Consider the following 27,623-nt stretch of genomic DNA (forward strand, 5'->3'; position numbering starts at 1 on the left):
GACGCTGACCGTGAAGGTGATAATAAGTACATATAGGATGTGGACCCTCACCGTGAGCATTTTGTTCAGGACTACCCAACGGTTAATTCTGTGTGACCCTGGACGTGACAGACTATGTGTCCACCTGTGTCTCATATGACTGGCAGAAGAAGCGAAACTACAGACACACCTGGACGGAAGCCCCCCCCGGACTTCTCCGTCTCTGGACGGAAGCCCCCCCCCCGGACTTCTCCGTCTCTGGACGGAAGCCCCCCCCCCCGGACTTCTCCGTCTCTGGACGGAAGCCCCCCCCCCCCGGACTTCTCCGTCTCTGGACGGAAGCCCCCCCCCCCCGGACTTCTCCGTCTCTGGACGGAAGCCCCCCCCCCCCGGACTTCTCCGTCTCTGGACGGAAGCCCCCCCCCCCGGACTTCTCCGTCTCTGGACGGAAGCCCCCCCCCCCGGACTTCTCCGTCTCTGGACGGAAGCCCCCCCCCCCGGACTTCTCCGTCTCTGGACGGAAGCCCCCCTGGAGTATCTATCTCTGGATGGAAACCCCTGGAGCTGTATCCTTTGAATGTATACTGTGTGTGTAGAGTGTGCATCTTGTTACGTGTCCTGCCTTTGATTGTCGGGGATGATGTCTGTAGCAAATAAATCATCCCAAGAACATCCATGAAGTGTCTGCTGTGCATGAGGAGCAGTACAACCTCTCCTAGCATGTGCTGACACACTTTTATCAGCAGGTGGCGACAGTGCTATTGGAGTTGCAGTGCAAGTGAACGCTCAGCCAGCAGAGCTCCGTTGTCTGGGGGGTGGGAGGAGAGGGTTAACGCTAAGTTGCGCGCAGTCCTGCAGCAGCGCAGGCTCAGACTGTGACTCATCTCTGGAGCTGCTGTACCATCGCTGTGGCTGCGGAGTCCTGGATGCTCCCGCCCGGGGTGACCGCTGGGCTCCGCTATGGACCTTCGCACCTGTCACCTGTGCCCGCTCCTGCCTTGAGCAGCGCGCACTCACCTGCCTCAGCGCCCAGCTCGTGCTGCAGTGTCGGCCATGATGCCGGTAACCCGGGGGAAGGGGCTTCTTCTCCGTTCCTCCTGACGTGCTGCTGTGTCCTACCAGCTCACAAGGGTAAGAGCCAGTGAGGGGGGATCACGTGCACTTAGTTTTAAGGACCTATGTGACCCCTCCTATCGGGACAACCCATTTACTACCCAGGAGGGGGGGGACCGACGCAACCAAGTGCAGCCACATGCCGCCTAGGACAGCGCGGAGGGGACAGCTGCTGAGGGGACGGCAGAGCCGTGATGTGACGATGCCCGGGCTCCTGCCCTTCTGCCCGCGGATCTAGCCGCTCGCTGCGCTGTGGGGGAGAGCAGGAAGGCAGCGCCAGCCCGTCCATTCTCAGTCAGGCAGATGACTATTGTGGTCACCCCGGCCCCGGAGCCCTCACGGTGGAGTCCGCCAGTTCCTGAAATATGACCAGGGGTGCTTGGATGTGTCGGCAGTTTGATGACAGCTCCAGGATCTCACCCCGGGAGAACGAGAAGCCTTTCACGGATTCCGAGAGGGCTCAGAAATGGCGACTGTCTCTAGCATCTCTCTTGTTTTTCACAGTTCTGCTTTCTGATCATTTGTGGTTCTGCGCTGAGGCGAAATTGACAAGGACCCGAGACAAAGAGCCGGGCAGCCTGCTGTCCCCAGCCCCACCACCGCCCCCAGCCACCCTGCAGCCCTCCCCAGAGAGCCTTGGCCCAGGCACACAAGCTATTTTTCTAGGACGTTCTCCCCCAGCCCTGCTAGAAGCCTGCCCCCCACATAGTCCTCCGTGGGGTCAGTGTTACATGGTGGGCGATGCGGAGTCCATCTGTGGGGCCTGGAGTGAGGGCTCGTGGAGGAAGCCCGCTCACTCCAACTTGAGTCATTTTTACCTTCCCTTTTGTAATTCCTATACACTTTCAGATTTGTTTTATGGGTTCTCGAATCCGGACACTTTAAACTGTAGTGGGGACATGGTGGAGAATGGGAATGTGGCTGGTTGTAGGCAATGTGTCCAAGCATATAGAGGCTATGACCAGCATGCTCAGGAGAAATATCAAGAATTTGAAGTTTTGCTACAGAAATATTTACAATCGGATGAGTATTCGGTCATATCCTGTTCTGGAGACTGCAAGGTAGGACATTGGCTTCTTCTCCATGTCCATGTTCCTTGGACACTTGCTGTGGTTGACATCTCAGGACTGACAGCTGATGGTTTATACTTTCTGTGCATTGCCTAGCCCTGATCCATAGAGCCTCTAGGACTCTGCGAGGCTGGACTGTGGCCTGGGCTCCACTGTTAGGATCTGATGCTGGTCACATCTATGAGCAGATACTATTGTCTAATAATGACGTGTCACATATCACAGATTGCTTTCTGGTGGACAGTGAGATCCATTTTGGTCATGTGCATGGAGAGGCTGCGATTCTGTTCTTATAGTGTTCTGTGCTTATAATGGAATTGTTTGCGATTAATACAGGAATTTCTTGTGCAGTTCGCAGCTACGTGTGCTCAGGCTGCAGGGTGGTCATTAATATCATTTGGAGTAAAGGTTTCAGGACACATGGCCTTCAGAATGACCACCGATGTGGGACACCGGCCGGTTTGGCATGATATGGATTTACGTTAAGGCTGCACAGAGCAGCGATGAATTATAACCTTGTGATGATCATGGTATTTTAATGGTTTTTTTTTTTCGTCAAATGTTTCGCCATACGGACTTTTAGTACAATGTTCATTGTTATCTAGTGTCCGAACAATTTCTATTCATGTGATCCGATATCTTGCTGTATGATTGTGAATAATGAGCCCTATGAAGAATGTAAAAGGATACAAGAATGTCGAACATCCAGTACAGTATGTCTCATCAGATGCGTCCACACTTGTGTGATCCCATTATGTGGCGGATTGGACTTTCCAAGCACAGGCGGAAGGCCTGCAAGGAAACGTATGCCATCAGGCGGTCTTGTGACTGTAGGCATATACCGGTGACCCATTCCAGGTGGATGTAAAAGGTTGTACTTGCTATTGATGTGTTATTGCTGGGGGTGGAATGTTATATTTTTGATAAGTAAAATCAAGTACAGATCTGGTGCTGCCTTATTTTATTCTTTGCTTGTTACATTTGACAGACTGCCAATAATATTTGTTCTTGAGAAGTTGTGGGTTATTAACATTTTATGGGACATTTATCTGGTCTACTGCCTTTGAAATTCAGTTGCTGTCCGTGGTGCTGACAGCCTGATCTGTGGTCCTGAAGCTGGCAGAGACTCTGACTCAGGGGCTAGGTTTAGTTTTCTGGAAATGGTTGTATAGTTAGACAAGGCATTACCTAATGTTTGGATAATCAAGAATATGGTCTAACTCTACAGAAATCCTATCAGCAGGATCTTACCAGTTATGACATTACCTAATTGTAGATGTGGCGTAAAGTCAGTGTAGATCTGCTTCTCATGATTGCTGAGGACTTCTTCGTAAAACCTATCCGACTGGTGACTATACCTTACCCTACATTAAGCGTATGTCTTCACTGATGCTACATTTCTCCTGATGTTAATAATACTATGTGTGCGGAAAAAAGCAGGAAGGTAGAAATGTCAAACTAGGGGGTAGAAGGTAAAATATCCTTATGCCAAGTTTATTATTCAAGTTCCTTCAAGATTTAGGGTTTACTTTGTTTTATCTACGCGAGGATGTTTATTAAGTTAATATCTTTGGGATACTTGAAGGTCTTGTTTATTATTTTGGATAAGGCATTTTGCACATTAATGGAGAAACTGCGTGAAAATCGTAAGACTATTCGATTTAACGTTCTGGGAAGTTCTACCCATTGGACATCATTTTCAGAAGAGTCTAGTTTCAGTGTTGCTTTACCTTCTGATTATCATCGGTGGCCTAACGATACCTGACTTCTATTGCTTCCTAAAATATGACCTCTTAACGTTAGAAAGAACAGAAGGCATTAGGTAGTAATGTCATCTCTCTGCAGGGCTGGCTTATGTCTCCACATCCGTCATGACGTAATGCCCTTTCCTATGACGTTATGAACGGCTCAGTGAGTAAATTAGATGTACTAATCGCGTTATAATCCTGCATTTGTAAATTGCTTGTTTCCTCTCGTAACCGCATTATAACAATACAGATTTGGTGAAACGATATACTTTTCTTCTCGAAACCCATATTCTCTATGCGCATTTGTAACTGATGACCAGTCGTACATGTTAATATTTGTTCCTAAATGCCAGATTGGCTGCAATTTATTAACCAATATTCAGGGTATACTCTAGCTGCTATTTTCTGCCAATATACCACTGAAAGAAAAACTGCAAACCAAACAGGTTGTGGATGGTGAAATCCAGCTTTATATCAGTGTACTGTATATGATGTAGGATCGCCTGAGCATTCACCCAACGCTTTTAAGTGTTCTTCATACTTTGGTTAGTGGAAAATAATATTCTTGAGAAATCGTTTCATTATACTTTGCTTCGAGAAGTGGCTAGTGTTTGACAGTCATGGCATATCTACAGGAAATCTCATAACTGTCTGGTAGATGTTCCATCTATGAGACCTGCTTCTATCCAGCATGGGATTCCCTGACATACCACCTGGTGGGCAGCTGCTGGCCATGGCATCTGGATGGAGGAGGAATGAGATGGCCACTCACATGCAGATCTCTCTATTCTATGGATAGAGGTGACAGGACATGCCGTGATGAGGTGATGGGCAGCCAGACATTGTGCTGCTATCAAGCTACCGAGCTCTTCTCACTTTTGGAGAAGTCACAGTGCATCTATTCCTCATAATGTGATACAGCCAGCTGTGCCGCGTATCTCATCCCCATCATGTGTGATACAGCCAGCTGTGCTGTGTATCTCATCCCCATCATGTGTGATACAGCCAGCTGTGCCGCGTATCTCATCCCCATCATGTGTGATACAGCCAGCTGTGCTGTGTATCTCATCCCCATCATGTGTGATACAGCCAGCTGTGCCGCGTATCTCATCCCCATCATGTGTGATACAGCCAGCTGTGCTGTGTATCTCATCCCCATCATGTGTGATACAGCCAGCTGTGCTGTGTATCTCATCCCCATCATGTGTGATACAGCCGCTGTGCCGAGTATCTCATCCCCATCATGTGTGATACAATCAGCTGTGCCGTGTATCTCATCCCCATCATGTGTGATACAATCAGCTGTGCCGTGTATCTCATCCCCATCATGTGTGATACAGCCGCTGTGCCGAGTATCTCATCCCCATCATGTGTGATACAGCCAGCTGTGGCCGCGTATCTCATCCCCATCATGTGTGATACAGCCAGCCGTGCTGTGTATCTCATCCCCATCATGTGTGATACAGCCAGCTGTGCCGCGTATCTCATCCCCATCATGTGTGATACAGCCAGCTGTGCTGTGTATCTCATCCCCATCATGTGTGATACAGCCAGCTGTGCCGCGTATCTCATCCCCATCATGTGTGATACAGCCAGCTGTGCTGTGTATCTCATCCCCATCATGTGTGATACAGCCAGCTGTGCTGTGTATCTCATCCCCATCATGTGTGATACAGCCGCTGTGCCGAGTATCTCATCCCCATCATGTGTGATACAATCAGCTGTGCCGTGTATCTCATCCCCATAATGTGTGATACAATCAGCTGTGCCGTGTATCTCATCCCCATCATGTGTGATACAGCTGCTGTGCCGAGTATCTCATCCCCATCATGTGTGATACAGCCAGCTGTGACCGCGTATCTCATCCCCATCATGTGTGATACAGCCAGCCGTGCTGTGTATCTCATCCCCATCATGTGTGATACAGCCAGCTGTGCCATGTATCTCATCCCCATCATGTGTGATACAGCTGCTGTGCCGAGTATCTCATCCCCATCATGTGTGATACAATCAACTGTGCCGTGTATCTCATCCCCATCATGTGTGATACAGTCAGCTGTCCCATGTATCTCATCCCCATCATGTGATACAACTTAGAGCTATGAATTTAATGCCCATCATGTGTCATACTGCTTGCAGTGCTGCATATCTATTCCCAAAAATGTGTGGTACAGCCCACAGTGCTGTGTATCTAATCCCCATCATGTGTGATACAGCCTGGTGCCGCATATCTAGTGCCCATCATGTGTTATACAGCACACAGAGCCATGTATCTAATCCCAGCTTGTGTCATACAGCCAGCAGAGCCGCATACCTAATGCCCATCATGTGTGATACAGCCTGTAGTGTCACATGTCTAGTGGCCATCAAGTGTGATACAGTCCACAGAGCCTTGTATCTAATCTTCATGTGTCATACAGATTGGAGAGCCATGTATCTAATCCTCATCATGGGTGTTACAGTTCAGAGCCTTGTATCTAATGTCCATCATGTGTGATACAGCCCTCAGAGATGCATATCTAATCCCAGCGTGTGATTAACTTCCCGCATCTAATCACTATGCGTGATGCAGAGATGCATATCTAAATCCAGCACATGATGCAGAGACATGTATCTTAACCCTGTGCATGGTATTTTTCATATTTTATACCAATACAAAAGTTTTCTTTTTTAATTAAAACATTAATACTTTACATTTCTTTGTTGAAAAAAAGTTGTTGGTTTTTTTAGAACAATTTCCCTTTAAAGATAAGTTATTGTTTTTATTTTATTTCGGAAATCAATAGCACATCTGAAAATAAGAAACCTTGTAATATATCTTATCAGAGAAATCTGCTTCTTTCTCCTCCTGGACTGATCATTCAGTTTCAACATTTTCAACTCATGGGTAAAATCTGTATTCATTGAAGACATATTGTTACATTACTGTGATAGAAGTCTTATCAATAGCAACTGCTGCCCCTGATGTGCAGGAAGAGGGAGAACACAGAGCTTCCTTCTCATCTACATAGAATCTTATTGGTACCAACTGTCATCTCCTATCTTTCTAATGTAAAAATCTGTCTTTACGGAAATTTTTTTATTCATATTTGCCCATGAATTGACCATTTTGAGAATGATTGATCAACCCTGGTGGAGAAAAAAATCAGATTTCTCTAATAAGATATATTGCAAAGTTCCTTATTTTCTGTTAACAGATGACGGACCCGAGTGGGGACTTGGTTTTTGTGGGTTCAGTTGAAGCTTTTATTGGTAGCATTTTCAGGCACATAACATTTTTTTTTTTTTCGTTTACTAGTGATAAGACAGCTTTTTTCTTTGGGTCAGTATAATTATAGCAATGCCAGATATATATATATAGATTTTTTTAGATTTTGCTACTATAGCAAACCAAAAACACTAAAGATTTTGCATCACCACATTTTGAAAGCCATAGGTTTTCTATTTTTCTTCTGACAGTCACGTGAGGGCTTGTTTTTTGTGGGATAAGTTGATGTAATTATTGGTACCACTTTGGGGTACATAACATTTTTATCACTTTCTATTCAAATTTTTGAGACGCTGATTGAACAAAAAACAGCAATTCAGTAATATATTTTTTTTTTAAATGGGTATTTTATCATGTGGAAGAATTTGTAAGTGTATGCCTTGTTACAGTGAAGCTTCATAGTATCCTAATACCACAATATACATCAGTAAGACTCGACAGAGACGTGTCGCATCTCCCCCTGTGCTCATGTGCACATCCACCACTTTTCATAGCACTTTTCTATAGCAGAATTTCTGTTTTGTTTTTTCTTTGCGAAAATGTATAATGAGCAAATTGTATAATGGGTAGCGCCATTATAATACATTTAATGTTGATAAAGGAATAGAGGGCTGATATTTCATATGTTACGTAATTAAATAATAAAGATTCTCTTCAGTTTCACTCAGATTGATGTAATTAGATTGATTCGTAATGACTGATCCACTTTATTTCTTGTTATTATAAAATGTAGCATTGTTTTATATCCCTGTAAAAATACTCTGTAAAAGCTTCATATTAAGTAGCTGAGGTTAATTGAATTTATGCCTGAAAACAAATTATACCAGTTAATTACGTCGTATTGGAATAACACACTAAAGCGAGCATGTTTTAAAAATGAAATCACAAACACTAGTACTTAAAGACTTTTTATTAGAAAATATGTTTATTAGGTCAAAACTCTAATGGGATACAGTCATGTATTCATCCATCCAATTAGCAAACCAAACACAATATAAAAGAAATGTTTATGTTTTAGATTCCCGTATTGGGGTACGATATTTATATAAGATATTATGTTATAGTTACCTACATTCTCATTATTCATTCACTGTACCTTTATGAGTTGGACATTATTTTGTACACATCGGCAGAAAAAAGCGTCTCTACATACTTGAATATTGCTTCTGTCCGTACTTGAATTACACTATGTAATGCCGGTTTCACCCGTTCTGATATTTCCGGTACCGGAGATATTAGTGTCCTTGTGTGTAATACTTGTAGCATATGTGTGGAAACCGTGTGCCGCATCAGTACCACACGCAGCGGCGCCAGGGAAGCAGCGGTACATGATGAGATGGCTCTCATCATTCTCCCCTGCTCTGTCGGCAATAAGAGTGAGCAGGGTAGAATGGTGAGAGTTATATTCAACTGATAACAGCGAGAGCAGGCGGCGGCTGATGGGACTACTACTCCCATCAGCCTACACCTGCTGCCACTAGTGAGATCATGTGATGAATACTCCCATCAGCCGCTGCCTGCGCTATAAATAAATAAAAAACCTGTAATGCTGTCCTGTCTGTATATTCTCTTTTGCTTCCCCACTGCCCAGGAGCTGTGGTTTGATCAGACCATGTCCCTGTACGGTTAGACACAGCCATTACACAGTACACAGCAGGGGCACATTTATAAGATTATCTCAGCACAGGAACAATTTATTGAAGCACATCCAATTGTGGAAATTACTATTGTTCCAAGATCTATTGATTAAAGTTAACTTTTGTTCATGGGAAACCCCCTTTAAGTCTGCTTTTGGTTCTGTGTAATGTATGTGTAGAAAAAAGGCTGAGCCAGCAATATAGCCACCCCTAGTGAAGCTTATAAAGGGTTCATTTGGAAATAAACCAATGGAACCAAGATCAATATGAGATTGATGGGGATCTGATACTTTGAACCATTACCAATCTGCTGAAGTCTGCTCAAGCGGCTGCCGGATTTAAGCCCCCCATACCAGCGCAGCACCCCCATACATTGATTACTCACCGGAATAGGAAATAAGGTGATGATAACCTAGGCAAAGGAACTTGGTTGGGGTCTTACATTTGATACCCCTACTGATCTGCTGAAATTTGATATAAGCAATATACAGGTTGGAGCACAGCATCCCCATTCATTGTTTATTCACCTGAATAAGAGTAAAATGATAACCCATCAAAATGAAAGGTCCTCAATATGAGATCGGTGGCAGTTTGACACTTTGCCCCTCCAATACTCAGCTGATTTTCAGATATAAATAGTATACGGGTTGTAGGAGGACACTTGAATAGGAGGTGAGGCACAGTATTCTGCAGCACATGTTATACAATGTATGGAGCCGCCTTCTGCTTGGCACATTGCTTATATCATCGAAGCAGAGACAACTGATGGCTGCTATGTCACATCCTGTCTGATCTCATGTTGAAGACCTTACTTATAAGTCATTAACCGCCTAATCCTGGACAAACGCATTGAAGATAGTAAGGCAGGATTTGTAAAATAAATCGGTTACAAATTTGACTTTGGAGACCAAGAAAATGACTGTCCAGTGTGAGGAGTCTTACAAGCCTTTCCACATACAGTATGGCTATTTTCAGACCTTTTTAGAGTCAAGTGAAAATGCTGAATTTAGGGGTATTGGATGGAACTGTATTCATATGTGAATTTTCAGGTTTCAAGTGGAGTTAGTGCATAGACAGTATAAATACTTTCATTACTATTAATTTGGTACATTTTTATATATTTTAAGCTTTGTTTTTCCTTGGCGCATTCACCCGGCTCATTTGGTTTTCAAGACATTCTTACAAAGAAAGTATCCAGCTGTTGCAATTCCTGAAATGTTTCACCTCAGTTGTCAGGGGACACCTGCTAAAAGTAAAGATGCTGGAGCTGCCTCTAGTGTTCTGTCATTTATCCCAGGAACGCTGCTGCTAATTCCCAAGTGCCCAATGGCAGATACTTACGATGCTCCAAATGTCATTGGTATTTTAAACAGTTGTATTACTGTGAATACCGTAATATGCGGGGGAGGGGGTCTGCATGGTTTTATGGTTTTATTGGATGTTTGTTAGCTGCTGGGTAAACTATTAATTGCTCTGGATTTCTTAAACTGTGAATTTTAGAAGTTATTTAAAGATATTGTCATCTATAAAATGTGATTTAGCCCACAAATAGAAACCAGTTTGAGGGAATGCGATTCTTTGTTCTTGTTTAATCAGATCCTCTGAGATACAATGTATAAACGTATATCAAACATTCTGTACAGTATTTAGGTGGTTGTTGCTATATCACAGAATTTGCTAATAAAATGTAAATGTTCATTGTACCTGAGGAGCAGTCTGAATAGCCAGCAGTGCCAGAAGCCTTGGTAATATCATTATAATTATATTGTGAATCCAGCTCTAAATATTGGAGGGTTGTTCCCAACACTGTAGGTTATTAACTACCCATGGGAAAGCTGCTGTAATCAGCCATCTCAAACAGTCCCATAGACAATGAATAAATATATGGGGCATTTCCAAACCCAAACCTTGGGATTCGTGGGGGGCCCAGTGGTTGGACCGCCAATGATCAGTGATTTCCGGTGGATAGGTGATCATTTGAGTACTGAATAACCCTTTAACCTAAACTCGTTTAACTGTGCTAAAAGGTAAGAGACCTACCAGTACACATTATTACAAGAATCGAAGAATACATATTTCTCAAGCTTTACAAATACTTAAAGGGGTTGTATGCTCTCATCTGAACTGGGAGGCAATTCCTGCCGGTATCATGCACTTTCTGACGCCCTGCCGTGACATCCTCTGCGCCTCTCACTTCTTGATGTGAAATAGATGCAATAGAAGTACTATTTCTGACTTGGGAGTCTTCCATACAGTTTTCCATCACTAGCACATTTAGTAGAGTATAACGTCTTATTGTGCATTGTTTGAAGCTATCACCATAATTTATGGAAGACCTGTCACTCGGTCAGAAGTGGTCAGTTTTTGCTCTTTTTTTATCCCTGCTGAGTACTCCATTTTTAATTTATATATATTTTCATTTAAATCCTTACAGTGCTAGAGATATGGGCTTTTTATTAAGTGCTATGGTCTTTACTGAGGGACATGACTGATGGGATTCTTTGGCGGGTTGTCCTTAAGCTGCTCAGTATTATTACCTTGTGCTCTTGGTAAAGGCCATCAAAATTAGTACTAAATATAAAGGCCAATTTCTCCGAAACCGTATAGTGGCTATAGAAGAAAGGGGGGGAACTCAGGGCAGCATCGAGAATAAAGAACAAAACTGTCTATCTTTTAATTTAAACAGATATGCCTGTGAGTATTTCACAGGTAATAGGACATACTGTACCTGCAAAGAAAAGTCCATGTGTACAAAATCAAGTGTAAGCGTGTTTTATTGTGGAACACATGGCTTGTGTGATGGTGGGTTTTTTGTTAGCGCGTGTGATACATCCACATGAAATGTGCCAAATCAGTTTGCTACTTAATAATGAAAAACTGCCTTACATAATGTGAATCTAAATGCCTGATTTCATAATTAGGAGAACGTCTACGAGAATGGGAATAAGGGAATAGCTGTTGTAAAGGTAGAGAAAATGTTAAGCAAAGGGAAACACTGCAAAGTGCTTACTGTTGGCACAGTTTAGCAAGAATGCCATGTTGGCAGGAGTAATGTTACATAATGTGTGCAAATACATTTATTATCATCTGGTAGGAGAATTGGCTTCATCTACAGAATCACTGTGAGTATAATGAGCGGGTCTCACATGTGGAGCACAAAGAGAGCACGGCTACTGCATTTCCTTCCACTGGACGCTACCCAATATTGGATGTACTGGGAATTTACATTACAATTCAGTATTGCAAATTTATCGAGTGACATCTTACGTCTTGTTCTAGTAGATGCTGTATTTTCCCAATTTGCCTTAATGGGAACCTGTCAGCAGGATTGTGCACAGTAACCTACAGACAGTGTCAGGTCGCCGCCGTTATACTGAGTAAACTAATACTTTGGTTGATGCAATCCATCTTGTGGTTGTTGTGTAATCTTTATTTTCAGTTTTGAGTTAAAGACATGCTCCAGGGCGGCCTGTGGGGGGTCTTCATGTGGTGCTTTAACTAGTAGCAGCTATTGGTGTATATGGAGGTGATCCAATAGCTTCTACTGTGCATGTGCCGGTGGTGCCATCTTGCTAGAGAAGAAAAAAAACTCCTCCAAGATGGTGCCTGCTGCATCTGTGCAGTAGCAGCTATCGGTGTGTATAGAGATCCGATAGCTGCTACTGTGCATGCGCCGGCGGCGCCATCTTACTAGAGGAAAAAAAAACATTTCCTCCTCCAAGATGGAGCTTTTCGGCATTTTTATACAAAGCCTAAAGGTTGATTCCTAACCCAGTACGTGATGGCATATCACTAGAATGTGCCATCCTTCGCTAATATCTAGGTTTCCAACTGTTAGACTGAAGGGGCACATTATTACCTGGTGTTATGGTATTGCAATTCAACATTTCATCATTTTTATAAACCACTGGGCTCCCAGACATAATACCCTGACCAGTCTGGATATAATAGCATAGCCTCTCCATGAGGTGGGACGAGAACATTATTAGACACTGTAATAGTTCTGCGGCTTTCTTACATTTTGTGGGCACTTTTTCCCAAATGTAAGACATTCTGAAGCACACACAACGTGTGTGGCCCAGTAGCGCTCACCCAGATGTACCTTGTTTTGGTTTACTAGTTGGTTTGCCCTCAGCCTAGAGACCACGACAGAAGGATGATTGGTATTGCTGGTCTGTAGCTCACAGAGGATTGCCTCTTAAATTGCTATATGATAACTATGGGGCTTTTTAGAACAATAAATAGGAATCAAGTGTTTGTAGGAACTTCCGTTCCCGCATCTCAACTCATCTAAACCAGCCAGCAAACAACTAATTGACGAGCAAGAAACTCATTCATTGCATGTGATGATTTTTAATCAGGGTTGTCCGATGGATATATATATTTTTTTTAAAACATGGATGTTCCTAAAATAAAAAACTTCACATAGAGGATGTTACAGGCTTCTATTATATGTGACCACAATGTTCATTGTTCCCATTCCTAATTGTTTCCCAATTATACAGTGGGTTGTTGTAGCTAATAACCATGAGCCATATATTTCCTGTAAGTAAACGATATATAGATTGTGGCTAGTCCATCATTTCTTTCTCATACAAACTGGAATTCATTAATTAGCCATTTCCAGTATTGTAAGAAGATAGGAAGATGCCCGTAATTGGGTCTCGTCTCCAACGCAATGCACAGTAATGTTAGATAATGACTCCTATATCATCAGCATTCTTAGCTATACGGCATGCATCGCCATGGGACGTATCTGCATGGAAGCATTATGTTTCACAGGAGTATAGGAGAGCTGGAGAGTTATCAGGTTACTACTCGTTGTCATGTGTACATAGGTTTCCTCCTGTCTTTTCTCTGTGTCAGCCAGTTATGCCTCCTGTTATTGGTATGAAGACGTTGATTAACTACAGCAGTCATTTTTCTCAGCTATCATATAGTCATGGAAACACCCAATCCTGTAGAATTGCGTAGTCCCTGCTTTCTCCTCCCTCCTTCCTAGCAATTCATTCTGGGGTCCCTCTTGCTGTTTTTTTCTGCCTTTGTGCAGTTAGAGAAGTAACCTAAAGCTTCTGTGCTTCAAACTAATCCATTCATAATGTGTTTCTCATTTTGCTGAAGGTCCTGGGGGCCACTTAAAGGGGTACTATCATCTCCAAGATCCTATCCCAGTACGTAGTAGGTGTAATAATAATAATATTAGCAAATACCTCCAGTTAGAAATGTAGTATAGTTCTTCTGATTCACTATGTGGTTCACCCAATGTGCAAGACTTTAGCTGTCCATAGTTATGACCACTCGTATAGTGACAGTTAGTGGCTAGTGGTAGTAACCATGGATACCTAAGTTCCTGCAATGCCTGCACATGGGTTGAGGAACATAGCAAATAAGAAGTTTACTACATTTCTAATTGCGCGAATCAGAAGAACTACACCACATATGCTAATATTATTATTTTTACACTTCCTACATATTGAGATAGGATCGTCAAGATGGAAATACCCCTTTAAGTCACCAGTCCCGTTTGTGGCTTTTATATCCCTGCTTGAAGAGCTTAATTGTGGCATTCTGGAAGTGAAAATAAAGGTCAATAATCTAACAATTTTTTTGCAACACTAATTACTGTTTGGAGTGGCTAGGTCATCAAGCCAAGTACATAGGGTATTGATTAGTTATTAGGGGGTATGTTTGTAATTTGCAGTAGTATAGCATTGTAAAAAAATTATGTTTTATCAATGATTTCTGGAAATTGGGGGTGTTTATTAATTCATTTGATCCACTAAAATTTTTATAAAGGTAGGATAGAGGTTTGGTCTTAAACAATGTGGCTCTTTTGTACATAGCATGCCGGCCAAATACTAAATCCATTTAGATAATCTGTAATTGCCATAGCATTTAGTCTAAGTGCAAACCATTGTCACCCAAGCATTCAGATAGGAAATGAGTGGCGTTATGGACTGATAGAGAACGTCCGAAGACATCAAACGTCTGTCTGATCTGGCTCTTACAGAAGACGTTCTACAGCTAAATTGTCTTTGTTCAAAAATAGTTTATCGGTGCTTGACATTAGTAAATATGGCAGCTGCCACATTAGAATAAACACATTTATCTGTCTTTGATAGGTTTTATTATCAGTCCATCATAAGTTTATCCCCATAATGAGAAAGACAACATTAAAGGAATAGTGGTGGCTGCAGAAGCCGTAAAAATGACAAATGTATTATAGAAAATGAATGTACAGTTCAAAAGTGATCCTATAAACAAACAACATTGCTTTCCACTTTTATCTCTTCACAAGAACCTTATATATATAAATGCCTTTAACCTACTTTTTGTTTCCACTCAATAGAGCACTCATTTTTCTCAGACAAAGCAATATAAACAGTTTAGAAAGGAAAAGAAAATAACATTACTGTGATCCTCCGCAGTGCTTCTAGGTAGGAAGTGCCCATTTCAAAATCCAATCATATGTATTGGTATCTTGTTAAGGAAGCGCTCCCATCAAAATGTTTATCAACGTAATATATTGCAATCAATATTGCACTGTGCACTTACAATTGCTCATGTTGCCTTTCTACGCAGCTAATTCTTCTCTTTTCCATTAGGTCTTTGACATCACGTGAATGAATGTGATGTAGAAATACTTGGCACTCATATAGGTGTGTTCAAGAACTTATTTATTGAATGAAGAAATTCCAGAAAAATGAGACGTTTTGGTCAATACTTGACCTTCATCAATCATCTGCATAGAGGAGATCTGTGTGGAAGTCCGCTGTGTGAGAGTCTGCAGTGTCCACAGCTAAGACAGAAAGCGCCTCTAATTATTATTATCACGTCAGTAAAAACTGTCTAGCTGAATCCTTCTAAGCTCTATGTAGAAACAGGAGGTCAATTTTATCTGCACAAGTCATGATCACTGCAAAAATCTATGGAAGGGAGGGACGAGGGGACAGCTGGGTCAGGAGTTGAAGAGAGGAATGATTTCTACAGGGACAAGAATCTCCCTGCTTCTACATATAGCAGAAAAAAGAATAATTAAATGGATAAAAGGGCCAAATTGAGCAATAGTACACAGTGCTATATAATATGACTGCAATATATTAAGAGGATAACAACTTTGATGGGAGTGCTTCTTTAAGATTGGTATTAAAAAGCACTTCTATCAAAATGTTTTTCTCCTTAATATATTGCAGTCATCATAATATATGGCACTGTGTACTTACAATTGCTCATTTTGTCTTTCTACACACTTAATTTTTCTCTTTTCCTATAGGTCTAGGACATCACATGATTATAAACTGACTAGCAGAATCCTTCTATGCTCTATGTAGAAACAGGAGGTCAATTTTCCCTGTATGAGTCATAAAATACTGAAAAAGTGCCTGGTGGGGTGAAGAGGAAGCAGTTGGGTCAGGAATTAAAGAAGTGAATGATAAATACAGAGATAAGATTTCTGGTTTCTACATAGAGCAGAGAAAAGAGAAGAATTACTGGGTAGAAGGGCAAAATGAGCAATTGTAAGTGCACAGTGCAACCTATTAAGATGAATGCAATATATTCTTAAAAAACTTTGCGGTATGCTTTTAATTGTAAAAACTACTCTTACATTTTTATAAACCTATTATTATTTGCAGCAAAATAATGAAGCAAAATAATGGATTCACAAGATAAAAACAAATCTATTTACATTCCTATACTCTAGAGAGCCACTATTTTATTTGTTAGTGAAGAAAATAATTCCCTGGTGCCCACAAGTAACCACTAGCTTTCAATGTGATGATATCCCCAATTCTCAGCTTTCCAAACCCCTGTATAATCATGGGTTGACTGTACTCACACCTTTATGTTTTTGGAGCAAAATGTAGAGATCTTGGAATATTTAGGAGGAAGATTTCAAGTTATTGCATTTTTTTAAACCTGGCTTATTGATTAACAAATAGAAATAATGATGAGTAGTAAATGTGACATAAGAGAAGCCATACAATGGATCTCTGGTGACAATAGTGATCAATAGCTTTCCAGTGTGATGATCCACTAAGGAGATCTCCTTAACTCGTCTTTGTCAATAACTGTGCACTATTGGGTTAATTACATACATAGCTGTATGTTTTGATCATCAATATTTGCTACTTGCAACAATTGTAGTGAAGATCTTGTAAATATTCCCATATGGGAGGGAAGGAAAATATGGTTTATTGATAAGAAGACACAAAAGTAATGAACACTGTCATACACTGTTGACTGTGTGGTATAGAATGCAATGACAAGATCTAGCAGTCATATAAAGGATTTTACGCAAAGAAAATGGATTTCAGATAACCATTAAACATGTCCACACAGTAAATACAGTGTAAGTAAGTAAGTATGTTCCCACGGTCAGTAAACGCTGTGTACAGCTGCGGGGTCCAACCTGCTGCGACCAGATGTTACAGCATAGTGGATGGGATTTGAAGAAATCCCATCTCCACTATGCGTGCACGGACACCCGCGGCTTCCCTGTGGAGACGGACATGCGGTGCGTCTTTCCAGACTGCAGCATATCAATTTATCTTGTGGAGATGCTCAGTCTCCGCATGGTAAATTTCCCGTCCAATATATTGAACACGGTGATTCCGCACGATTCAATGAACACACGCATAATCACCTTTGTTCAAAAGCCGGCAGCGCTTTGAACGGAGCGGACATGTGCTGCTTCCAAAGCGCTGCCAGTTCCTGACCGTGGGAACATACCCTTAGGCCTCATACAGATGTCCACGAATTACATGAATTCTACCTGTTATTTTCACAGAACACATACCCATTAAAATCTATTTATATGTCCATGTTTACTGCAGACCACACATCCACAAAAAAAAAATCACCTTGATCGGAGACCATTATTGATCAGAGTCACGGATCAAACTTACCCATACAAAACTGGGTGTGTGAAAACCATGGACAGAAAACGGATGTCATCAGTTTGTAGTCCGAGAATTGTCCCTGATTAATATTACCGTGTTTAGGAGATGCTTTGTAAAAACTGATAATGTGACCAAGAACTGATGAAAAGTTGACCCAAAGCAAACTCTCACCGTTTTTCGCACATGTGAAATTTTATCGACGTCCGACTGAGCCTTATGCTGTGTTAACGCCTGTATTGAAGACTCTTCAGCCGCTGATTATATCATATTTGGCAGAAAGAATGTTATACTATTATGTTTCCTCTCAAAACGACAGACGCCAAAATGAAATTCCTTAAAACCAGTGGTGTCCAATAGGAGCTGCTGCATGCGGCGTATGATGGATCCAACCAAAATGATGGATCTTACGCCAAAATGACCCCTAAAATCCACAAAATACCCACTGATCCAACATATTATAGAAATATTTATAACCCCTTTTGTTTTGGAAGAGATCTAGGTATTTCCCGAGTGCAATCAGAAGGACTGAAATGTAAATATCTACTACTGTACTTGAGACGTGTTGGATTATCAGACTTTTCTTGCGTGAAGTAACTATGACATCTACACTCACCGGCCACTTTATTAGGTACACCATGCTAGTAACGGGTTGGACCCCCTTTTGCCTTCAGAACTGCCTCAATTCTTCGTGGCATAGATTCAACAAGGTGCTGGAAGCATTCCTCAGAGATTTTGGTCCATATTGACATGATGGCATCACACAGTTGCCGCAGATTTGTCGGCTGCACATCCCAAAGATGCTCCATACAAGGCAGGATGGATCCATGCTTTCATGTTGTTTACGCCAAATTCTGACCCTACCATCCGAATGTCGCAGCAGAAATCGAGACTCATCAGACCAAGCAACGTTTTTCCAATCTTCTACTGTCCAATTTCGATGAGCTTGTACAAATTGTAGCCTCAGTTTCCTGTTCTTAGCTGAAAGGAGTGGTACCCGGTGTGGTCTTCTGCTGCTGTAGCCCATCTGCCTCAAAGTTCGACGCACTGTGCGTTCAGAGATGCTCTTAGGCCTACCTTGGTTGTAACGGGTGGCGATTTGAGTCACTGTTGCCTTTCTATCAGCTTGAACCAGTCTGCCCATTCTCCTCTGACCTCTGGCATCAACAAGGCATTTCCGCCCACAGAACTGCCGCTCACTGGATTTTTTTTCTTTTTCGGACCATTCTCTGTAAACCCTAGAGATGGTTGTGCGTGAAAATCCCAGTAGATCAGCAGTTCCTGAAATACTCAGACCAGCCCTTCTGGCACCAACAACCATGCCACGTTCAAAGGCACTCAAATCACCTTTCTTCCCCATACTGATGCTCGGTTTGAACTGCAGGAGATTGTCTTGACCATGTCTACATGCCTAAATGCACTGAGTTGCCGCCATGTGATTGGCTGATTAGAAATTAAGTGTTAACAAGAAGTTGGACAGGTGTACCTAATAAAGTGGCCGGTGAGTGTAGTCTTTGCACTTCACAGTCCAATTTACATCCCACTGATGGAGCCAGGATTGCTGTGTCTATCATTCTCCTCCGCTTGTCATGACATTCCTACACTTGTAACTTCATATATTTATCTGTTTGTTGGTTAGTGAGCGCTTTACTCTATTTTTCAATCTATTAGTATAGTTTTTCCAATTTATGCATTCACTGTAAGATTAAAAATGTGTTGAAAAGGTCCTCTATCCCTGACTGATGACTTTCATTTGTGGCCATTAGGCTTGCACAGCTTTTCCATTACATCTTTGTGGTCTGGTCTGCCGCTTATTTGCACATATCATTGATTTTGTTGCTACGCAGTGTCATTTCATAAGGTTCTGAAAAATTAAAATGTATGAAAAGAAATCTATGACACAGGCCTTTATATTTCAATTTTGAATTTGAAATTACAAGGCCAAATGAAGAAGCAGGCATTGTCTAGATTTATAACATTCAATGGTTAGAAGACAACTGCATCATCAACACTTGCCCAAACAATTTCCCATATTATCCAAATTTAGAGAGAGCTGCTGCGGAGAAGAACAATTCTGTCAGCATAATACCGGCGCTGTTTATGATGTCTATAACTTGTCAATGGAGGAAGCAAACAATTACCTTGACAGCCAAACGTACGGGAGCTATAAATGGTAGCTGCTAGTAGAGCGAAACTACAGGAACTCAACATATATATATATATATACGCGTGAATGTATAAATATATATATATATTGTACTCTAATTATACTATATATAAATATAATTTAAGAATAATTATATCTATATATAATTGTCTAAGGGGTACTTCCGTCTTTCTGTCCTCAACTTCCGTAATGGAAATCCCGCGTCACTGATTGGTCTCGGCAGCTGCCTGTCATGGCTGCCGCAACCAATCAGCGACGGGCACAGTCCGATTAGTCCCTCCCTACTCCCCTGCAGTCACTGCCCGGCGCCTGCTCCATAATCCCCTCCAGTCACCGCTCACACAGGGCCGTGGTGTAACGCACTCCGTTACCGCTGCTATTAACCCTGTGTGTCCCCAACTATTTACTATTGATGCTGCCTATGCAGCATCAATAGTAAAAATATGTCATGTTAAAAATAATTTAAAAAAAAACCTGCTATACTCACCATCCGCCGCTTTTCCCGCTCCTCGCGACGCTCTGGTGACCGCTCCATGCAAGCGGCAGGTTCCGATGCCAAGGATGGTATGCAAGAAGGACCTGCCATGACGTCACGGTCATGTGACCGCGACGTCATCACAGGTCCTGCGCTCATACCAACCCTGGGACCGGAAGCTGCCATGTGCACCGCACACAGGGCCAAGACCTCAAGGGGCCTTCGGAAGGTGAGTATATGTTTATTTTTAATTTTAAGTCTGTATACTACGTGGCTCTGTGCTGTATACTCCGTGGCTGGGCAATATACTACGTGGCTGGGCAATATACTACGTGGCTGGGCAATATACTACGTGGCTGGGCAATATACTACGTGACTGGGCAATATACTACGTGGCTGGGCAATATACTACGTGACTGGGCATACTATTGCAATATCTCTTATAAGCGCCATTCTGGTTGTAGCACATCTTTGATTATGTTATTAAAAGCGGATCACTCTTATATCTCATATAGCATGTAGCGATCTCCATATGTAAAAATACTTACACACGGATAGCACTAAAGCACTTTATAATAATTTATGAAATATGAAATTCACCAATTGGCTGTAATTAGGGGATGAAGGGGATGTGTCTCTATAAATAGACTGTATGTAGTAACACTCACTGCTTGAGAAAGGCTCATTCAGAGCCGAAACGTCGCATGGAGATGTGGGTTCAATAAATTCCTGCACATTATCTTTAAGAATATGGAGTGCTGCCTGTTTTTGTGAAGCATATGGACTGAAAGCAACCAGAGGACGGGTTGTTTGGGCCTTGCACCCGAGGATAAGTAAAGGATTTGTGCTGTTCCATTTTTGTATACTATATATATAATATACTGTGTATATATATATATACAGTTAGGTCCATATATATTTGGACAGAGACAACATTTTTCTCATTTTGGTTATAGACATTACCACAATGAATTTTAAACAAAACAATTCAGATGCAGTTGAAGTTCAGACTTTCAGCTTTCATTTGAGGGTATCCACATTAAAATTGGATGAAGGGTTTAGGAGTTTCAGCTCCTTAACATGTGCCACCCTGTTTTTAAAGGGACCAAAAGTAATTGGACAGATTCAATAATTTTAAATAAAATGTTCATTTCTTGTACTTGGTTGAAAACCCTTTGTTGGCAATGACTGCCTGAAGTCTTGAACTCATGGACATCACCAGACGCTGTGTTTCCTCCTTTTTGATGCTCTGCCAGGCCTTCACTGCGGTGGTTTTCAGTTGCTGTTTGTTTGTGGGCCTTTCTGTCTGAAGTTTAGTCTTTAACAAGTGAAATGCATGCTCAATTGGGTTGAGATCAGGTGACTGACTTGGCCATTCAAGAATATTCCACTTCTTTGCTTTAATAGACTCCTGGGTTGCTTTGGCTTCATGTTTTGGGTCATTGTCCATCTGTAGTATGAAACGACGACCAATCAGTTTTGCTGCATTTGGCTGGATCTGAGCACACAGTATGGCTCTGAATACCTCAGAATTCATTTGGCTGCTTCTGTCCCGTGTCACATCATCAATAAACACTAGTGACCCAGTGCCACTGGCAGCTATGCATGCCCAAGCCATCACATTGCCTCCGCCGTGTTTTACAGATGATGTGGTATGCTTTGGATCATGAGCTGTACCAAGCCTTCGCCATACTTTTCTCTTTCCATCATTCTGGTAGAGGTTGATCTTGGTTTCATCTGTCCAAAGAATGTTCTTCCTGAACTGTGCTGGCTTTTTTAGATGTTTTTTAGCAAAGTCCAGTCTAGCCTTTTTATTCTTGATGCTTATGAGTGGCTTGCACCGTGCAGTGAACCCTCTGTATTTACTTTCATGCAGTCTTCTCTTTATGATAGATTTGGATATTGATACGCCGACCTCCTGGAGAGTGTTGTTCACTTGGTTGGCTGTTGTGAAGGGGTTTCTCTTCACCATGGAGATTATTCTGCGATCACCCACCACTGTTGTCTTCCGTGGGCGCCCAGGTCTTTTTGCATTGATGAGATCACCAGTGCTTTCTTTCCTTCTCAGGATGTACCAAACTGTACATTTTGCCACTCCTAATATTGTAGCAATTTCTCGGATGGGTTTTTTCTCTGTTTTCACAGCTTAAGAATGGCTTGTTTCACCTTCATGGAGAGCACTTTTGACCGCATGCTTACTTCATAGGAAAACCTTCCAAATGCAAGCACCACATCTCAAATCAACTCCAGGCCTTTTATCTGCTTAGTTGAGAATGACATAATGAAGGGATTACCCACACCTGTCCATGAAATAGCCTTGGAGTCAATTGTCCAATTACTTTTGGTCCCTTTAAAAAACAGGGTGGCACAGGTTAAGGAGCTGAAACTCCTAAACTCTTCATCCAATTTTTATATGGATACCCTCAAATGAAAGCTAAAAGTCTGAACTTCAACTGCATCTGAATTGTTTTGTTTAAAATTAAATTGTGGTAATGTCTATAACCAAAATGAGAAAAATGTTGTCTCTGTCCAAATATATATGGACCTAACTGTATATATATATATATATATATATATATATATATATATATATATATATATATATATATATATATATATATCTTAAAAGTGCATTTTTTAAATGGGAATTGACCTTTAAACAAAATCAGTAGTACAGGTGAATATAACAAACTTTGTAGTATATCTTATTAAAGAAATTTGCTCCCTTCCCCACTTATGAGCCACCTCTTTCTTTCGGCCCAGCCTTCGGAACTTGTAATCCACACTGAATAAAACGGCTCAAATATATCTTGCTCAGACAAGATGGACTGCAGGCTGCTTGTGGTTTCAGCTTATCCTTCCTATTATACTCTGTAGAGAGTGGAAGGAGACATAGGAGAGAGGATCAGAGTGAGGAAACATCTAGAGAATGAGATAGAACGTTTGTGATGAACTTTTCAAACAAATGTTTTACTTCACTGTATTCACATGGACTTAGCTAAGTACTACTGCTGCATAATTTCACCCATGCTGCTACTGCTTCTCTCAGTGCACCAAAAAAGTAATGAAGAACAGGAATCCCTCTCTGCGTGCTGAGATCAGAGCAGCTTGTCTCCTCTCACTAGCTCAGAGTGGATTGCAAATTACAGGTAGAGCCCAATGCTTCAGTAAATGGACTAAACAAGAATAAAATGTTATTTACCTGCAGATTATCACTATAGCTAAATTTACATAACATTTCTCGATTTGACTTGTTCCCTTTAATTACACATAAGGCTCAATCTGCAAACTGGAGCTTTGAAGATCTGAGATAAAGGGGTAATCCGGTACCTAAAATATATTTTCTAAATATCTATCCTTACACTTTTAGCCACTTTAAGAATGAGCTTTATTACACAATACCCTACACTTTTCCCTATCTATTTAATCCCTAAAATTCTTTTTTTTTTCACTGACGTTTCACTTGAGAAGATTCTGCCAAGTTTCGTCACAGGTGGCTGGGGCTACACTCACTCCCGCAGCATCCATCACCCCTTAGAACATTGCAGAGGGCAATTGCTCGCTGGTTTCTTGCATTGCTGCCCCCTCTGAAGACGCACTGGATCCTGAATGATAGACTCTGTGGGAGATGCGAGTGCAGCGCTGGCATTCTGCTTCTACCTCTGCTGCCGTCATAACTTCTGTGAAAGAAGATGTTGACAAGAAGTGGAGAAAGAATTTTGCTGTTTGGATGATCAGACCTACCGTACATTTGTAGGAATTTTCAGGCATAACAAGAGTGCAAAAATTGGTATATATTACACTTCTGCAATAGTGGCCTGAAAGTAGGTATTCTTTTTTTTTTTTTACAAACCAGTGACATAAATGACTTTTGGTGTTTTCTTAATCTATTTGATCATGGCTGCTAGGAAAGCAGAGAATTATTCCTGTATACATATATGGGAACTGTAGTAAGGAATAGAACAATGTAATTAAATATATAAGGATAATACTTCAAATTATTTCTTAGCATGATTTCTTAGGGAAAAATATAGTAATTTTCCTGCAGTTGATGCAGGAAAACAAATAATTTCCTCCATTATCAGCAAATGAAAAATGTGTTTCAAGATTTTGCCTAAAATGACTGATTTTCCAGCAACACTGTACAGAACTGTAATGATATTACAAGATTTACATTGTATCGTGGTTGTATAATGGCTATTTCCGTTCTTTCAGATGCTGATAACTTCACTGTGGCTGTCATTAGATACTTTAAATGGTTTGTGGGATGTCATCGGCCATTATGAATTTCAGCACATATGCTTTGCAAGAATCAGAATAAATCACAAGAGCAATGGTGCTTGCCACAGGATATCAGATTGTGAGCATTATGTTGTAATGACTTTCCTGCACATTATTCTGAAGAAAGAAAAAATGTGTTAGAACATATATCTCCATCCAATGTTCAGAGCTGTTTTACTAGAGCATAAAGCGCAGGAATTTGCAGTTATGCGGCTTATATTATACAGTAAGTATGTTCTGAAAGGCCCAGCAGAATCCTGCGACAGAGGGAAATCTCCGGTTACTCCTCCTCCTATGATCTTTGCATTCTGGAAATTACAGAATAGTAAATAACTGCAGTAATAATGTCTGAATTATAATACAACATGTGATTGCAGTGTGAAGTGTAATGCTGCAGGTATAAAGCATATACCATTATAGCTGCACTGATAATTATAACCTTACATTTAAAGGGATAAGTGAAAGAATTGAAATCCTTCAGTTTCCGTCATTATAACAGCATAATGTTAACAATTTATGTAAATATGCAATTATACCATTGCGCTCTGACTACTCTCTTTTTTCTATGTAGATGTATGCTGCATAGCAGGGGTATTCACAGTATCTTGTTAGGTTTTAACAGGTGCTTGGTATTATTGATGAGGTATTTGCAGTGGTGTAACTATAGTCTGATGGGCCCCGGTGCAAGATTTTGATCGGGGTGCCCCCATCCTGAATAATTATTTATAAATGTATCTATACATATATCCTTCTTCCATCCTGGTATATATGTTCCTCATCCTGGTATATATGTCCCTCAACCTGGCCCTGTCCTTGTATATACACTCACCGGCCACTTTATTAGGTACACCTGTCCAACTTCTTGTTAACACTTAATTTCTAATCAGCCAATCACATGGCGGCAACTCAGTGCATTTAGGCATGTAGACATGGTCAAGACAATCTCCTGCAGTTCAAACCGAGCATCAGTATGGGGAAGAAAGGTGATTTGAGTGCCTTTGAACGTGGCATGGTTGTTGGTGCCAGAAGGGCTGGTCTGAGTATTTCAGAAACTGCTGATCTACTGGGATTTTCACGCACAACCATCTCTAGGGTTTACAGAGAATGGTCCGAAAAAGAAAAAAAATCCAGTGAGCTGCAGTTCTGTGGGCGGAAATGCCTTGTTGATGCCAGAGGTCAGAGGAGAATGGGCAGACTGGTTCAAGCTGATAGAAAGGCAACAGTGACTCAAATCGCCACCCGTTACAACCAAGGTAGGCCTAAGAGCATCTCTGAACGCACAGTGCGTCGAACTTTGAGGCAGATGGGCTACAGCAGCAGAAGACCACACCGGGTACCACTCCTTTCAGCTAAGAACAGGAAACTGAGGCTACAATTTGTACAAGCTCATCGAAATTGGACAGTAGAAGATTGGAAAAACGTTGCTTGGTCTGATGAGTCTCGATTTCTGCTGCGACATTCGGATGGTAGGGTCAGAATTTGGCGTAAACAACATGAAAGCATGGATCCATCCTGCCTTGTATGGAGCATCTTTGGGATGTGCAGCCGACAAATCTGCGGCAACTGTGTGATGCCATCATGTCAATATGGACCAAAATCTCTGAGGAATGCTTCCAGCACCTTGTTGAATCTATGCCACGAAGAATTGAGGCAGTTCTGAAGGCAAAAGGGGGTCCAACCCGTTACTAGCATGGTGTACCTAATAAAGTGGCCGGTGAGTGTATATCACCCATTCTGCTATATGACCCTTAGCCTAGACACCATCCTCGTTTATATCCCCCATCTTGCATGGTATATAGTCCTCTATAAAGTAAAATGCTCCCCATAGTTCTCTATAAAGTATAATACATCCCCATAGTCATCCATGTACTATAATGCACCCCATAGTCATCCATATACTATAATGCACCCCATAGTCATCCATAACGTATAATGCACACCCATAGTCATCCATAACGTATAATGCACACCCATAGTCATCCATGTACTATAATGCACCCCATAGTCATCCATATACTATAATGCACCCCATAGTCATCCATAACGTATAATGCACACCCATAGTCGTCCATGTACTATAATGCACCCCATAGTCACGCATGTACTATAATTCACCCCATAGTCATCCATAACGTATAATGCACCCCAAAGTCATCCATAAAGTATAATGCACCCCATAGTCATCCATAAAAAATAATGCACATCCCATGGTCATCCATAAAGTATAATGCACCACCCCAATAGTCAACCATAAAATATAATGCATCCCATAGTTCTAAACTAAAATGCACAGCCCTATAGTCATACATAAAGTATAATGCACCCCCATAGTCCTCTATAAAGTAAAATGTTCCCCATAGATCTCTATAAAGTATAATGCACCCCATAGTCATCCATAAAGTAAAATGCTCGCCATAGTCATCCATGTACTATAATGCACCCCCATAGTCATCCATAAAGTATAATGCATCCCATAGTCCTCTATAAAGTAAAATGCTCCCCATAGATCTGTATAAAGTATAATGCACCCCATAGTCATCCATAAAGTATAATGCACCCCATAGTCATCCATAAAGTATAATGCACCCATAGTCATCTATAAAGTATAATGCACCTTATTGTCATCCATAAAGTATAATGCACCCCATAGTCATCTATAAAGTATAACGCACCCCATAGTCATCCATAAAGTATAATGCACCCCATAGTCATCCATAAAGTAAAATGCACCCATAGTCACGCATAAAGTATAGTGCACCCCATAGTCATCCATAAAGTATAATGTACCCCATAGTTCTCCATAAAGTATAATGCACCCCATAGTCATCTATAAAGTATAATGCACCCCATAGTCATCCATAAAGTATAATGCACCCCATAGTCATCCATAAAGTATAATGCACCCCATAGTCATCTGTAAAGTATAATGCACACCCATAGTCATCTATAAAGTATAATGCACCCCATAGTCATCCATAAAGTATAATG

At 41.4% G+C, this 27,623-nt stretch overlaps 1 protein-coding gene across 1 annotated transcript in view; it reads left to right on the forward strand.

Moving 5' to 3' along the window:
• Nucleotides 1-1,457: 1,457 nt before the first annotated feature.
• NALF1 (NALCN channel auxiliary factor 1) overlaps nucleotides 1,458-27,623 on the forward strand; it is a 663,869-nt gene continuing 637,703 nt past the window's right edge. The window contains exon 1 of the mRNA XM_077297036.1: nucleotides 1,458-2,153. Within this exon, the coding sequence (XP_077153151.1) occupies nucleotides 1,458-2,153 (696 nt within the window). The remainder of the gene's footprint in view (nucleotides 2,154-27,623) is intronic.

This window comes from Ranitomeya variabilis, chromosome 3 (genome assembly GCF_051348905.1).
Source record: "Ranitomeya variabilis isolate aRanVar5 chromosome 3, aRanVar5.hap1, whole genome shotgun sequence".
Taxonomy (NCBI): domain Eukaryota; kingdom Metazoa; phylum Chordata; class Amphibia; order Anura; family Dendrobatidae; genus Ranitomeya; species Ranitomeya variabilis.